This window comes from Mercenaria mercenaria, chromosome 9, assembly GCF_021730395.1.
Source record: "Mercenaria mercenaria strain notata chromosome 9, MADL_Memer_1, whole genome shotgun sequence".
Classification (NCBI taxonomy): domain Eukaryota; kingdom Metazoa; phylum Mollusca; class Bivalvia; order Venerida; family Veneridae; genus Mercenaria; species Mercenaria mercenaria.
Window position 1 is genome coordinate 20,922,248 of NC_069369.1, and position 14,750 is coordinate 20,936,997.

At 36.7% G+C, this 14,750-nt stretch overlaps 1 protein-coding gene across 2 annotated transcripts in view; it reads left to right on the forward strand.

Annotated features, from left to right (window-relative positions):
• The window catches only part of LOC123546621 (eukaryotic translation initiation factor 4 gamma 1-like), a 55,765-nt gene that overhangs the window by 20,958 nt on the left and 20,057 nt on the right, over window positions 1-14,750 (forward strand). For both annotated transcript variants that reach the window (XM_045333061.2, XM_053550973.1), the window contains one exon: window positions 2,002-2,158. In XM_045333061.2, the coding sequence (XP_045188996.2) occupies window positions 2,002-2,158 (157 nt within the window). The remainder of the gene's footprint in view (window positions 1-2,001; window positions 2,159-14,750) is intronic.

The following is a 14,750-nucleotide window of genomic DNA, read 5'->3' on the forward strand; positions in this document are numbered from 1 at the left end:
TCTGAATGTTCATCCTGATGATATCTAGGTCAAGTTCGAAACTGGGTCACGTGCCGTCAAAAACTAGGTCAGTAGGTCAGATAATAGAAAAACCTTGTGACCTCTCTAAAGGCCATATTTTTCATGGGATCTGTATGAAAGTTGGTCTGAATGTTCATCTTGATGATATCTAGGTCAAGTTCGAAACTGGGTCACGTGCCTTCAAAAACTAGATCAGTAGATCTAAAAATAGAAAAACCCTGTGACCTCTCTAGAGGCCATATATTTCATGAGATCTTCATGAAAATTGGTCAGAATGTTCACCTTGATGATATCTAGGTCAAGTTCGAAAGTGGGTCACATGCCATCAAAAACTAGGTCAGTAGGTCAAATAATAGAAAAACCTTGTGACCTCTCTAGAGGACATATTTTTCAAGGGATCGTCATGAAAGTTGGTCTGAATGTTTATCTTGATGATATCTAGGTCAAGTTCGAAACTGGGTCTCGTGCCATCAAGAACTAGGTCAGTAGATAAACCTTGTGACCTCTCTTAAGGCCATATTTTTCATGGGATCTGTATGAAAGTTGGTCTGAATGTTCATCTTGATGATATCTAGGTTAAGTTCGAAACTGGGTCAACTGCAATCAAAAACTAGGTCAGTAGGTCTTGAAATAGAAAAACATTGTGACCTCTCTAAAGGCCATACCCTTGAATGAATCTTCATGAAAATTGGTCAGAATGTTCACCTTGATGATATCTAGGTCAAGTTCGAAAGTGGGTCACATGCCATCAAAAACTAGGTCAGTAGGTCAAATAATAGAAAAACCTTGTGACTTCTCTAGAGGACATATTTTTCAAGGGATCGTCATGAAAGTTGGTCTGAATGTTTATCTTGATGATATCTAGGTCAAGTTCGAAACTGGGTCTCGTGCCGTCAAGAACTAGGTCAGTAGGTCAAATAATAGATAAACCTTGTGACCTCTCTTAAGGCCATATTTTTCATGGGATCTGTATGAAAGTTGGTCTGAATGTTTATCTTGATGATATCTAGGTCAAGTTCGAAACTGGGTCAACTGCAGTCAAAAACTAGGTCAGTAGGTCTTGAAATAGAAAAACCTTGTGACCTCTCTAGAGGCCATACCCTTGAATGAATCTTCATGAAAATTTGTCAGAATGTTCACCTTGATGATATCTAGATCAGTTTTGAAACTGGGTCACGTGCCTTAAAAAACTAGGTCAGTAGGTCAAATAATAGAAAAACATTGTGACCTCTCTAGAGGCCATGCTTTTCATGGGATCAGTATTAAATTTGGTCTGAAAGTTCATCTTGATGATATCTAGATCAAGTTCGAAACTGGATCAACTGCGGTCAAAAACTAGGTCAGTAGGTCTAAAATTAGAAAAATCTTTTGACCTCTCTAGAGGCCATATTTTTCAATGGATCTTCATGAAAATTGATCTGAATGTTCACCTTGATGATATCTAGGTCAGGTTTCGAAACTGGGTCACGTGCGGTCAAAAACTAGGCCAGTAGGTATAAAAATAGAAAAACCTTGTGACTCTCTAGAGGCCATATTTTTCATGAGATCTTCATGAAAATTAGTGAGAATGTTCACCTTGATGATATCTAGGTATAGTTCAAAACAGGGTCACGTACCTTCGAAAATTAGGTCAATAGGTCAAATAATAGAAAAACCTTGTGACCTCTCTAGAGACCATATTTTTCAATGGATCTTCATGAAAATTGGTCAGAATTTTTATCTTGATAATATCTAGGTCAAATTCAAAACTGGGTCACATGAGCTCAAAAACTTTGTCACTATGTCAAATAATAGAAAAAACGACGTCATACTCAAAACTGGGTCATGTGGGAAGAGGTGAGCGACTCAGGACCATCATGGTCCTATTGTTTGATAATTAACTGTATTTATATGATATGAAAATATTTTTCTCGTCTTTGAGGAAGTATACCATAAAAGGTCTACTTTTGACATTAATGAGTAAATTATAATTTATTTCAGGTTTTCAGGAGAATTATTTAAATTAAAAATGTTGACAGAGAAAATCATACATGACAGTGTTTTCAAATTATTATGCAACAGACATCCAGATGATCTTGAGTGTGCATGTACACTTCTCGCAATCATAGGCAAGGAACTAGATGTCGACAAAGCAAAAGTATGTGTTCCTGCATTTCCTTTTTTTTCATTTGTCTGTGGAATTTTCATTTCTGCAGAACTTATTTGCGTTGAATTTGCAGTTTCGTCAAACAAAATATGGTCTGTCGGCCAGTGTCTGTAAGTCCTCTAGTTTTTCGATTTTTCGATTTCGTAACCCAGAAATAAGGCAAAGGGTCATCCACTTCAGCTATAAATACATTCATTCCGGTATTGTTTAAGACCAGCTGTCGCTTTCTGCCATATGTCAAACAAAAATTATACTCATTTTAGTAAACCCTGTGTATGAAAAAAGCGGAATTCTCTCTCTTTGAAAGTATTATTGGCTACACACGAATTTTTGGTAGATTGTTTCAGTTCCGACTTTAAGATATTAGCGCTGTTTATGTTAATCAATTAATGGCTCACTGTAACAATTTATTTCAAATTTTGACGATTTCTACCAAAATTTAGGTGTTAAAATAGCCGCCCACCTGAGCTACATTTGCGCCATTTTTAATAACTCATAAAATAAACAAAATTACTGTATTTTTTAACCTTTAGCATGCCAGATAAATTGTCGTCTGCTGGAAATGTCCTCTGCTTAAATTGTAAAGTTCATTCAATTTGCTCCAAAATTGGAAGAAATATTGTCAGAGTAGCAAACAGCTTGGCGTCTGATCTGGTTCCAAGCTGTTTGCAAAGGCTGTTAAATCCGCCTGCAGCAGGCTAAGGGTTAATGAGACATAATAAAATAATTGTGTTAAGATTCACAGTTTTATATATTTTCATGAGAAAATATAATACTTTGCAATTAGTTTATGTTATAGACAACGTGCATACAAATGTAATACATACAAATCACTTGCTGTTTCTTAATAACTCGAGCCTATTTCTGTTTCATTCAGAAAGATTTGGGGTACCAATAGTTTCCTTTCTATTTTAGATGTCAAAGTAAGCTTACTTGTATAATTTTGACTTTTAGTTGATAAAATGTAACAGTTGCCTCTCATATTTTCCAGCTTGAAGAATTAGCAACATTGAAAACACTCCAACAATTGCATTTGTTTGATTTTAATTTGAATAAACCCTGTTTACTGAACATGACCATTATAATTTTGTTGGACTTAACCCTGTTACTATTCTCAATTATAGATGTCGACTAACTACAGTAAAACAATGATGCCTCTTTCAGCATCACTGAAAATATAGCAAGATTAGCAATTTTATGGCTTCTGCTTCAACCATAGATAGCATATTTATTATAAACAATAGCAGTCTGAAATTATCGGTTTATATGTACTATGTAAATAAACACTGCACATTTTGAACTTACAGAACATCATACATATACTGTACAACATGGGTAGTTAAGCAAATGTCACTTTAGGTAAAACATGTTTCTTCAAATAGTTCTGTGGTTGTGTTATCATTGTTGTCAATTCTGAGTTCTTATTAGAATTCTGATTTTAAAACTATGAACAAATATTGCCGCAAATTGAGCATTTTGCCTTTTTATTTATTTAGATCTTGGACATAAAAAATTAAGATTTGATTCTAATATTTAATATTTTTCAATGTTAAGATTTAGACAGTAAAAACTCGTCGTATCCAGAAATTCAATGTCGGATAACTTATTACGTGTGTGTGTGTGTGTGTGTGTGTGTGTCTGTGTTCGGGTTTAACGTCTTTTTCAACAATTTTTTCAGTCATATAAACGACGGTGTATACTTGTTGCAGTATGCACAATGCCCAACTTTATAGTGCTGCCTCATTGGAATATCACGCCGTAGACACATGGCATGATATCCCATCCAGTCACATTATACTGACACCGGGCTGACCAGTCCTAGCACTATCCTCTTAATGCTGAGCGCTAAGCGCATGAAGCGAGGAAGCTGCCAGTACCATTTTTAACGTCTTTGGTATGACGCGGCTAGGGATCGAACCCACAACCTCACGCTCTTTAAGCGGACGCTCTACCACTAGGCTACCGAGGCGGTAACGGGAATAACTTATTACAGCCCTTTGTACGTTCCTTTTAGCTTTAGATGCTACTTAGTCCTATCCTAATTTTACGGCTTATGAAGCGTTGAATTTGATGAGGATAGGGGAATGAAGTGCTGAATTTGATGAGGATGGGGGAATAAAGCGCTGAATTGATGAGGATGGGAGAATAAAGTGCTGAATTGATGAGGATGGGATAATAAAGCGCTGAATTTGATGAGGATGGGAGAATTAAGGGCTGAATTGATGAGGATAGGGCCTGGGAATAAAGCGCAGAATTTGATGAGGACTGTAGAATTAAGGGCTAAATTTGAGAAGGAATTTATGATGCGCTGACTCTTGTAAAAATCTATCATACACTAGGACAGCATTCTTTTTTATCCTGCTCGATTTGACTAAAACCGTGGCCATCATAGGCGGTGTTGATATCTTTTATGTTTTTAGCTCACCTGTCACACAGTGACAAGGTGAGCTTTTGTGATCACGCAGCGTCCGTCGTCCGTCCGTCCGTGCGTGCGTGCGTGCGTCCGTAAACTTTTGCTTGTGACCACTCTAGAGGTCACATTTTTTGTGGGATCTTTATGAAAGTTGGTCAGAATGTTCATCTTGATGATATCTAGGTCAAGTTCGAAACTGGGTCACGTGCCTTCAAAAACTAGGTCAGTAGTCTAAAAATAGAAAAACCTTGTGACCTCTCTAGAGGCCATATATTTCACAAGATCTTCATGAAAATTGGTCAGAATGTTCACCTTGATGATATCTAGGTCAAGTTCGAAACTGGGTCACGTGCCTTCAAAAACTAGGTCAGTAGGTCTAAAAATAGAAAAACCTTGTGACCTCTCTAGAGGCCATATATTTCACAAGATCTTCATGATAATTGGTCAGAACGTTCACCTTGATGATATCTAGGTCAAGTTCGAAACTGGGTCACGTGCCTTCAAAAACTAGGTCAGTAGGTCAAGTAATAGAAAAACCTTGTGACCTCTCTAAAGGCCATATTTTTCATGGGATCTGTATGAAAGTTGGTCTGAATGTTCATCTTGATGATATCTAGGTCAGGTTTGAAACTGGGTTACGTGCGGTCAAAAACTAGGTCAGTAAGTCTAAAACTAGAAAAACCTTGTGACCTCTCTAGAGGCCATATATTTCATGAGATCTTCATGAAAATTGGTCAGAATGTTCACCTTGATGATATCTAGGTCAAGTTCGAAAGTGGGTCACGTGCCTTCAAAAAATAGGTCAGTAGGTCAAATAATAGAAAAACCTTGTGACCTCTCTAAAGGCCATATTTTTCATGGGATCTGTATGAAAATTGGTCTGATTGTTCATCTTGATGATATCTAGGTCAAATTCGAAACAGGGTCATGTGCGATCAAAAACTAGGCCAGTAGATCTAAAAATAGAAAAACCTTGTGACCTATCTAGAGGCCATACTTATGAATGGATCTCCATAAAAATTGGTCAGAATGTTCATCTTGATGATATCTAGGTCAAGTTCGAAAGTGGGTCATGTGCCATCAAAAAGTAGGTCAGTAGGTCAAATAATGAAAAAACGTTGTGACCTCTCTAGAGGCCATATTTTTCATGGGATCTGTATGAAAGTTGGTCTGAATGTTTATCTTGATGATATATAGGTCAGGTTTGAAACTGGGTCAACTGCGATCAAAAACTAGGTCAGTAGGTCTTGAAATAGAAAAACCTTGTGACCTCTCTAGAGGCCATACCCTTGAATGGAACTTCATGAAAATTGGTCAGAATGTTCACCTTGATGATATCTAGGTAAAGTTTGAAACTGGGTTACGTGCCCTAAAAAACTAGGTCAGTAGGTCAAATAATAAAAAACCTTGTGACCTCTCTAGAGGCCATACTTTTCATGGGATCTGTATGAAAGTTGGTCTGATTGTTCATCTTGATGATATCTAGATCATTTTTGAAACTGGGTCAGCTGCGGTCAAAAACTAGGTCAGTAGGTCTAAAATTATTAAAATCTTTTGACCTCTCTAGAGGCCATATTTTTCAATGGATCTTCAAGAAAATTGATCTGAATGTTCACCTTGATGATATCTAGGTCAGTTTCGAAACTGGGTCACGTGCGGTTAAAAACTAGGCCAGTAGGTATAAAAATAGAAAAACCTTGTGACCTCTCTAGAGGCCATATTTTTCATGAGATCTTCATGAAAATTAGTGAGAATGTTCACCTTGATGATATCTAGGTAAAGTTTAAAACAGGGTCATGTACCTTCGAAAACTAGGTCAATAGGTCAAATAATAGAAAAACCTTGTGACCTCTCTAGAGACCATATTTTTCAACGAATCTTCATAAAAATTGGTCAGAATTTTTATCTTGATAATATCTAGGTCAAGTTCAAAACTGGGTCACATGAGCTCAAAAACTAGGTCACTATGTCAAATAATAGAAAAAACGACGTCATACTCAAAACTGGGTCATGTGGGAAGAGGTGAGCGATTCAGGACCATCATGGTCCTCTTGTTAATGGACGCTGTCATAAACTGCTAGTTTAGTTTTAGAATATTTTCAGAAACCCTTCCTTGGGGACGTTCTACCAACATTTTTAATGTAATGTTGATTTGATGTTTCATATCACCAAAAATTATTACAACTGGGTTACCGTTATCAAAAGCTACGGAAAGCTTTCAGTAAATTTTTCAACAGATCGTCCGAACTGTTAAAGAAATATCATACTAACCTTAAAACATTTTTGAGTCGGCTAAAGGCTGAAAGCCTTTTGACGAGTCCTTGCTGTTCAGCGATTCTCTAAATGGACCGAATAACACGTGAAGGGATGTAGTTCCATTAGATTTCTCAAACTTCAAACAGTTCACTGCATGAATGAAGTTAAGTTGTGTCAATTCCCTTTGCTATGACCAATATACGATGTAATCTGTCATATTTATGACTTGTAATTGTGCAATACTCGAATGTAACTCATTAAGCATAAATGTGCATTTTAAGAATTGCGCAGGCTTACAAAGCTTGGGTAACATCCAGCGAAAGACAAAAAATAGTTCCACAGGGCTCCAGATAAGATGCGTATTAGCGTAAATTACGTATAGAAATAATGCAAATACGCATGTCTAATAATTTCTAAGCGTATAAAAACGTATATAAAATTACAGAAACGCACACAATGCTTTTTTAAAAACAAAATCGTCTGGATGCGTTAGGTAACATAGCCGATCAGCCTTAATTCTCCCACATTGAACGTAAACACGCATCGTATGATTTCTATAAACTTTGCGTGGGTTGAATTTTGCAGTCAGTAAACGGATAAATTATCGGAAGAAGAAGCTCTTACTGGTTTGTTTAGTTACTACTGATATTAAAAATGATTTTAATTCTTATTTTTCGAGAAATAAACAAATTGGCGAAACATTAAATTGTATTTTCTTGTAGTTTTTGAAATCGAAAGTAGATCGTCTATGTTTGGCTGCTTTCACGAAACGAAACAACTTTTTTATGAAAAGATTGAAAGAAGAGGTAATTTAACCGTAAACTTCAATGTCAGATACTGCCAATTGCTGCTAAATGTCTTCGTATCATCACAATTTGTAAAATATATTGTTGAAACTGGAGAAAAGTGTAATCGTATCCGGATATAATTTTTTGGGTAAATATCGAGCTGTGTTATGAAATTTTAGGAAAAAAACTAAAAACAAACTGAAACTTGTAGACTATACTGTCAGTACATCAATCATTAGCCGACTCAGGCCCTTCAGGCCTTTGATTAAGTCTTGATCTTAAACACCAGGAATACTATGGAGATGTAGTTTATAAAATTCGGAAAATTAAACACAGTCCTTTTTTTAATCAGATATTTGTAAAATGTGTTAAAAAGTTTAACAAAAGAGGATACGATGCGAAAATCGTGAAGAACAGTGCATGTTTGGTGATTGACCCCTCTACAGTTAATCGCTGCGCTTTCCTATTTGATGATGCGATGACCAGTAAAGTGTAAGACTCATTTATGCTTTTCTCCTAAATCCTATATAAAACGGACGGAGAGAGTGGAATTTTGCTAGTCGTGCCCATATAAGTTAGGCCCTTGGTGCTCTGACTTCGGACAAGTTGTTGAGTACATTGGTTGAACTATATCTTAGATTTACGATAATTTTATGTTTTACTTAATATGATCCAAGGCGGTGTCCCTATTTTCAACTTGTTTTCTGTCTGTCTTGTACTATGTTGTCTTGTTTGTTGTTAGCGTTTCTTTCCTCTTTCTCCTCACCCCCCCTATCGCCACCCCAATCTTTTCCCCTCGCATTTGCACTCCCTTGTTTTGGCATTCCCTCCTCTTTTACTATGAGTAAGGAATCCAAAGGCGGTGCCCGATTGCTGTTTTTCCTGCTTATATTATGTGTGTGCGTTTGTGAGCTTGTTCGTCTGTGTGTCTTGGGCGGTGCCCTACAGTGTTGTTAAATCTTACTTGTTTGTTTGTTTATGCCCCATGTGGTTCTGGGACGGTATGTGTATGAAAAGAATTGGAACCACTGCCTTACCCTTGGATGATCGTAAGAGGCGACTAATAGGGTCTTAACACTTGGTTTTGCAGTAACTCTGTGATTCCAGCAGGTATGCAAATCTTGATTCCATACCTCATGTTTTTATTTCGATGTAAATGAGATGTGGAACCAAAATTTGTAGTCCTGTTTGGCGCCATATAACCTATACTGTGTTGGTGCGCCGTAAAACCCAAATAAATAAATAAATAAATAAATTGTTTGTTTATATATGTAAGTTAGTTATGCGTGCGTGCATGCGTGTGTACGTTTGTGTGTTTGTCTTTTTTTACATGAGTGTCTGCGCTGCTGTGGTTTACGTTGTAGGGTAACTGTGAATAACGAACGTAACACTCCTTTTTAGCTCCCCTGAGCCAAAGGCTCAGGTTGAGCTGTCGTGATCGCTCACCGTCCGGCGTCCGTCCGTCCGTCCACACTTTCCTTTAAACAACATCTCCTAAACCACCAAGCACACTTTAAAGAAATTTCACAGGGATGATCCATGGAAGGTCTCCTTTAAAAATTGTTCAAAGAATTGAATGTCAGGATACTGGTTATATGACCCAGGGAAGTGCCTACGCCTTTAGTACCTTGAACAATGAAATGGGTCCTATCCCTAAGGTGACTGTGTCTTAGACTAGCTGACAAACGAAATAGAATGTCCTTTGTTAAAACGTATAGCTGGTGAGATCAAATATCTCATATATATAAAAATTTTCCTCTGGCTACTTTGCCGAAATGATTCGTGTACCAATGATTCGTAAATGATTTTAATTATGAGCTAGACAATTTCAGGGATCAGGCAAATCACTAAATGTTTCAAACTAACAATAGCTCCTATAGGCTGGAGACTCTATACTTGACTGGTCTTTTTGTTGAAGTTCCCGTCAGACAATGTCTTTGAATCAACAACATACGAGTCCTATCGCATAGATGCTCGGCCTCTGTCCTCTCAACTCTATATGATTGCCCTGACTCCTGGATGCTCAGCGCCTATATGCTATCATATGTAGCATTCAACTACCATGAAGGTATATCCCCGATGCCTTGGCTGCACTTCGCCAGTAATGCTGAACCGTCTATAAGCTGGAACTCTCTTACTATCTCAATAGATTATCACACTCTGGGTCTCTGTCTCAGCTTTCCGATGCTCAGCCTATATGTGCTATCGTGTATAGCATTCAACTACCCTTAAGGTAAAACTTTTATGCGCTGGCCCTATAGCTCGAAACCTGGTTGAAATTCTGCAAATCTTCTTTAGTCTACGAACTTCCATTTAATAATTTATCCGCCCTGACAGGGTAACTGCAATAGTCTTCTTATCAAGGTACTGGGATAAATTATTAGTTGAATCCTCGATGTGTCTTCTTCGACCGCTGGATACCGAATGAGCTCTCTGTCATCCCTCTACCTATTTATACCCCAGCAGACGTGCTATTTTTAGAACTTGTTTCTGATTGGTCCAAATTTAAACATAACATTTCACAACGAGTACTTGCTCTATCAAATATCTGGTTCCCTTTAACTTTTGTATATGACATAATGTGCGAAGCTGGGACCCAGCCATCCACATAATGAACACAGATCATCTACAAATGACCCAAATTCTGTTATATACAACAATTCAACAATAATTTTCGCAATGACAACATGAAAAGGGAGTCAAGCACTATCCGTGCTTATGTGTTACGTTATCAATATATCAGATATACAAATTGTTCTGATATTGAATTCCATACTGAACTCGGGTTGCCATGGCAACCAAAATCCTGCCTTGGGGGTCCCAAGTTTTACATAGACTTATATAGGAAAAACTTTAAAAATCTTCTCGTCTGAAAGTTCAAGGCCTTTGACTTTGATATTTTGTATATATCATTGCCTAGTTGATCTCTAACAAGATTATACGAATTATGCCCCTGGGGCGAAAAGAGGCCCCGCCCAAGGGGTCACTTGATATATGAGTTTTATAGGACCTGCTGACCTACTTTCTTGTTTTTTAAGCTTTAGCAAAGAAATTTGTTCAAGCAAGCAACTTAACACAGTAGAGCGATATAGGGCCATTATGGCCCTCTTGTTTAAAATTCATCCTTGTTCCACTTTTCCCTTCAACCGCCTCCCCCTTTCCTACTCGCTATCCATTCCTCCCCTTTTGTCTGTATTTTGCATAAAAGTAAAATATACTTGTTGCATTTTTGAAGCAACCCGTCTGTAATAACTTTCTGTTACAGCTTTTTTTTGTTGTGAGCCTTCTTTGCAAATGTGTGACACTGGGTCTGTGTTCTATGCTTCTGAGAAATCTACCCTTACCTATTATCTTTTGAAAAATACATGGCTTACCTGAACATGTCATATTTTCTCTAAATGTTCATAATGTTTGAAAATCATCATCTTTATTGATGAAATAATTGGCATTGGATGACTCTTTACTAAAATTGTTCATACAAACATAGATGCTAGAGAGCGGGACTAGTCTGCCAGTATATGAGGAAAATACTGACGGTATTCTTTGTTAATGCTCGGAAATAACTATAACAGTGGTCCTTAAGACCGTGTACGTGCAGTTTGAAAGAGGCTCTTGCTTTCGAGGGTTTTTCATTACAGTATAATGAGTTAAATGAGTGAATTCACAAATACACTATGCCGCTGTGTACTTATTGTTTTCATTTAACTGCCTTAATTGATTTAAATAGTGTGTCTCAACGCCTTTAAGTATTTTATTAATAAAATTGATAGAAGTATCGAGAAAAGTTATTTTATGCTTATTGACATATTTATTATAGTCTGTCTGTGATCTACGATGGCCAAGTGTGTCATTGCCAATGCTTGACATTTTAAGCTTAATCTTTATATGTGGGTAAATGCAGAAGTATTTACTGTCGTAACCAGGGGGTGGGGGTGGGGTCATTTCAAGGTCATTATAAGGTCAACGACAGATCAAGGGCTAAAACTGAGAAAAGTGGTGCATGTATTTATAATATGATTATAAAATGACAAAGCAAATGTATCTACTGCATTTCGGGCAGCTATAAAATTTGAATTTAAGCTTGACAACGACGGTAAAAAGAATGATAATTTATTGTACATCCGTGTATCTGTGTCCGTCGTCAACAATTTGACTGTTAGCACTCTAGAGGTCACAATTATGGCCCAATCTTGATGAAACTTGATCAGAATGTTACCCTCAGTAAAATCTTAGACAGGTTTGACATTGGGTCATCCGGGGTCAAAAACTAGATCACCCGGTAAAATCAAAGGAAAAGCTTGTTAACACTCTAAAAGGCCATATTTAAGACCCTATCTTCATGAAACTTGGTCAGAATGTTTATCTTGATGAATCCAAGGCCAAATTCGAATCTGGGTTATGTTGGTTCAAAAACTAGGTCTTTAGGCCAGATCAAAGGAAAATCTTGTTAACAGTCTAGATATCACATTCTAATTTTGAAATTCATTATAATTAGTCAGAATGTTTGTCTTGATGACCTCTTGGTCAAGTTCGAATCTTGGTTATATGGGGTCAAAAACTAGGTCTCCCAGTCAAATTAAAGGACAAGCTTGTTAACACTATAGAGGCCAAAGTTATGCCTCTATCTTCATGAAACTTGGTCAGAATGTTTATCTTGAAGATTCCTAGGCCAAATTTGAATCTGGGTTATGTCGGTTCAAAAACTAGGTCATTAGGCCAGATCAAAGGAAAATCTTGTAAACACTCTAGATACCACATTTTAAGTTTGAAGCTCATGAGAATTAGCCAGAATGTTTGTCTTGATGACCTCTATGTCAAGTTTGAATCTTGGTTATATGGGGTCAAAACTAGGTCACCCAGTTAAATTAAAAGGAAAAACTTGTTAACACTATAGAGGCCACATTTATGCCCCTATCTTCATGATACTTGGTCTGAATATTTATCTTGATGACTTCTAGGCCAGATTCAAATCTGGACCATGTAGGGTTAAAACTAGGTCACCTGGTCAAATCAAAGGAAAAGCTTGTTAACACCCTAAAATGCCATAGTTATGACCGTATCTTCATTGAAACTTCGTCAGAATGTTTATCTTGATGATCTTTAGGGCAAGTTTGAATCTGAGTCATGTGGGGTCAAAAACTAGGGCACTAGGTCATATCAAAGGAAAATCTTGTTAACACTGTAGGGGCCACATTTTGATTCAGTCTTCATAAAACTTGGGTCAGAATGTTTAGTATCATGAAGTCTTATATGATTTCGACTCTGGTTCATGTAGGGTCAAAACCTAGGTCACTTAGTAAAATCGAAGGAAAAGCTTGTTTATACCCTAGAGGCCACCTTTTGCTCCAGTCTTCACGAAAAGTTGTCAGAATGTTTGTTTTCATGAATCTGGGTCATTTGGGGTAAAAAACTAGGTCACAAGGTCAAATGACCCTTATGATCTTTATAAAACTTGGTCAGAATGTCTATCTTGATGATATCTAGGCCAAATTTGAAACTATCTCCATAAAGTTCAGAGTGATCAGAGTGTTTGTTATCATGAAGTCTTGGACGATTTCAAACCTTGGTCACGTGGTGTAAAAAACTAGGTCACAAGGTCAAATGAAAGAAAATGCTTGTTTACACTCGGGCCACAGTTTTGGTCCAGTCGTAATGAAAATAGATCAGAATATGTGTCTCCATGAAATTTTGGACTGGTTAAAAATTAGGTCCGGTTGGGTAAAAAACTAGGAAACTAGGCCGAATCGAAGAGACCATATTTTTGCTCTTTATGAAACTTAGTCAGAATGTTTATCTCCTTGAAAACTCAGACGAGTTTGAAACTGGGTCATATGGTGTCAAAAAACTGGGTCACTAGGTCAGACATGTTTGTAATGGTGTGTTACTCTGGTGAGCGATTTAGGGCCATCATGGCCGTCTTGTTTAAAATTCAGCATTTTTTTCCGACTAGTATTATATTTGACCTTGTTTATACACTTTCTGTTTTCAAACGAAGTTAAATAATTAATCAGTTCTTAACAATTCTCTGATGTGACGCTTCATTTTGGATAGGTTGTCTTTGATAACATTTTGAAATCTTAACACTGAAACATTGGACATTCAGATGTTTTACACCCAGAAGGTACAATAAATATCAGAAAGGTTGATTTAGAATTTTTATAAGAGTAACACTTTGGCACATTCTGTGAAAAAATATAGTCATTGTAAATATACCTTCTAATATTTTTATGAGTAATGGCAAAGATGATGTTCCAACTAATCAAAATGATGAAATACATGTATGGTGGTTCAGTAGTAACTAAAAAGAACTCCATGCAGAAACAGTCAAGATGTATGAAATTCAAAACTGTCTATCTATAATTAGCAAATACAAGTGAAAACAAAAGTGACAAGTTTGTCAAACTAAGACACACATATCTTGTATATTGCGACTATTATGGGCTTTATTCATTCATTTCTAATATATAGCTAAGAAGTCATTTTAGCTCATTTCTTAAGTCATTCTTATCTCACTCTAGCAAAAATCTGTTGTTTTTGTTGTTTTCAGTGTTTTAACATGGTACTTTTAAAAATGTGAAACAGAAAGATTTTTACACTCACATGCTTTTAACTTATGCGCGTTCCGTGACTAAAGGTAAACGTAATATGGTTAAATAAAGGGTATGCCAAAAGGAATTGACATTAACATGATCAAACAACTGCGAAATTCCCGAATTTCATGAACGTTAAATGATTTTGCTGACAATGTATTTACTTTTAAGCCATTTACATGTTCCGGGCTAGAATAGTTTTAGTGCACATTTATTTTTTTTTCATTTTATAACATCATCAAATTCCCTCGTGATACACTGGTACGCTCGCTATCGGACTATTTTACCAAAGAATCCCTCAGGACTCTAAAGATGTTATCTCAGGAAAAATCATGAGTTATCCCTACATTCAAAGTCATAAAAATCATGCTGAGGAAATTTCATATACTTTAAAATTCACAGCTAGCGATTAACATTTTTGAAGTTACAACATCCGTAGAGCCAGTTTTATACTTAAATTTTAAACAATGAATTACTCAATTGTAGATGTCAGGCTAAGCAGCCAAACACTTGAAGACTGGTTCACAGTTCTTATA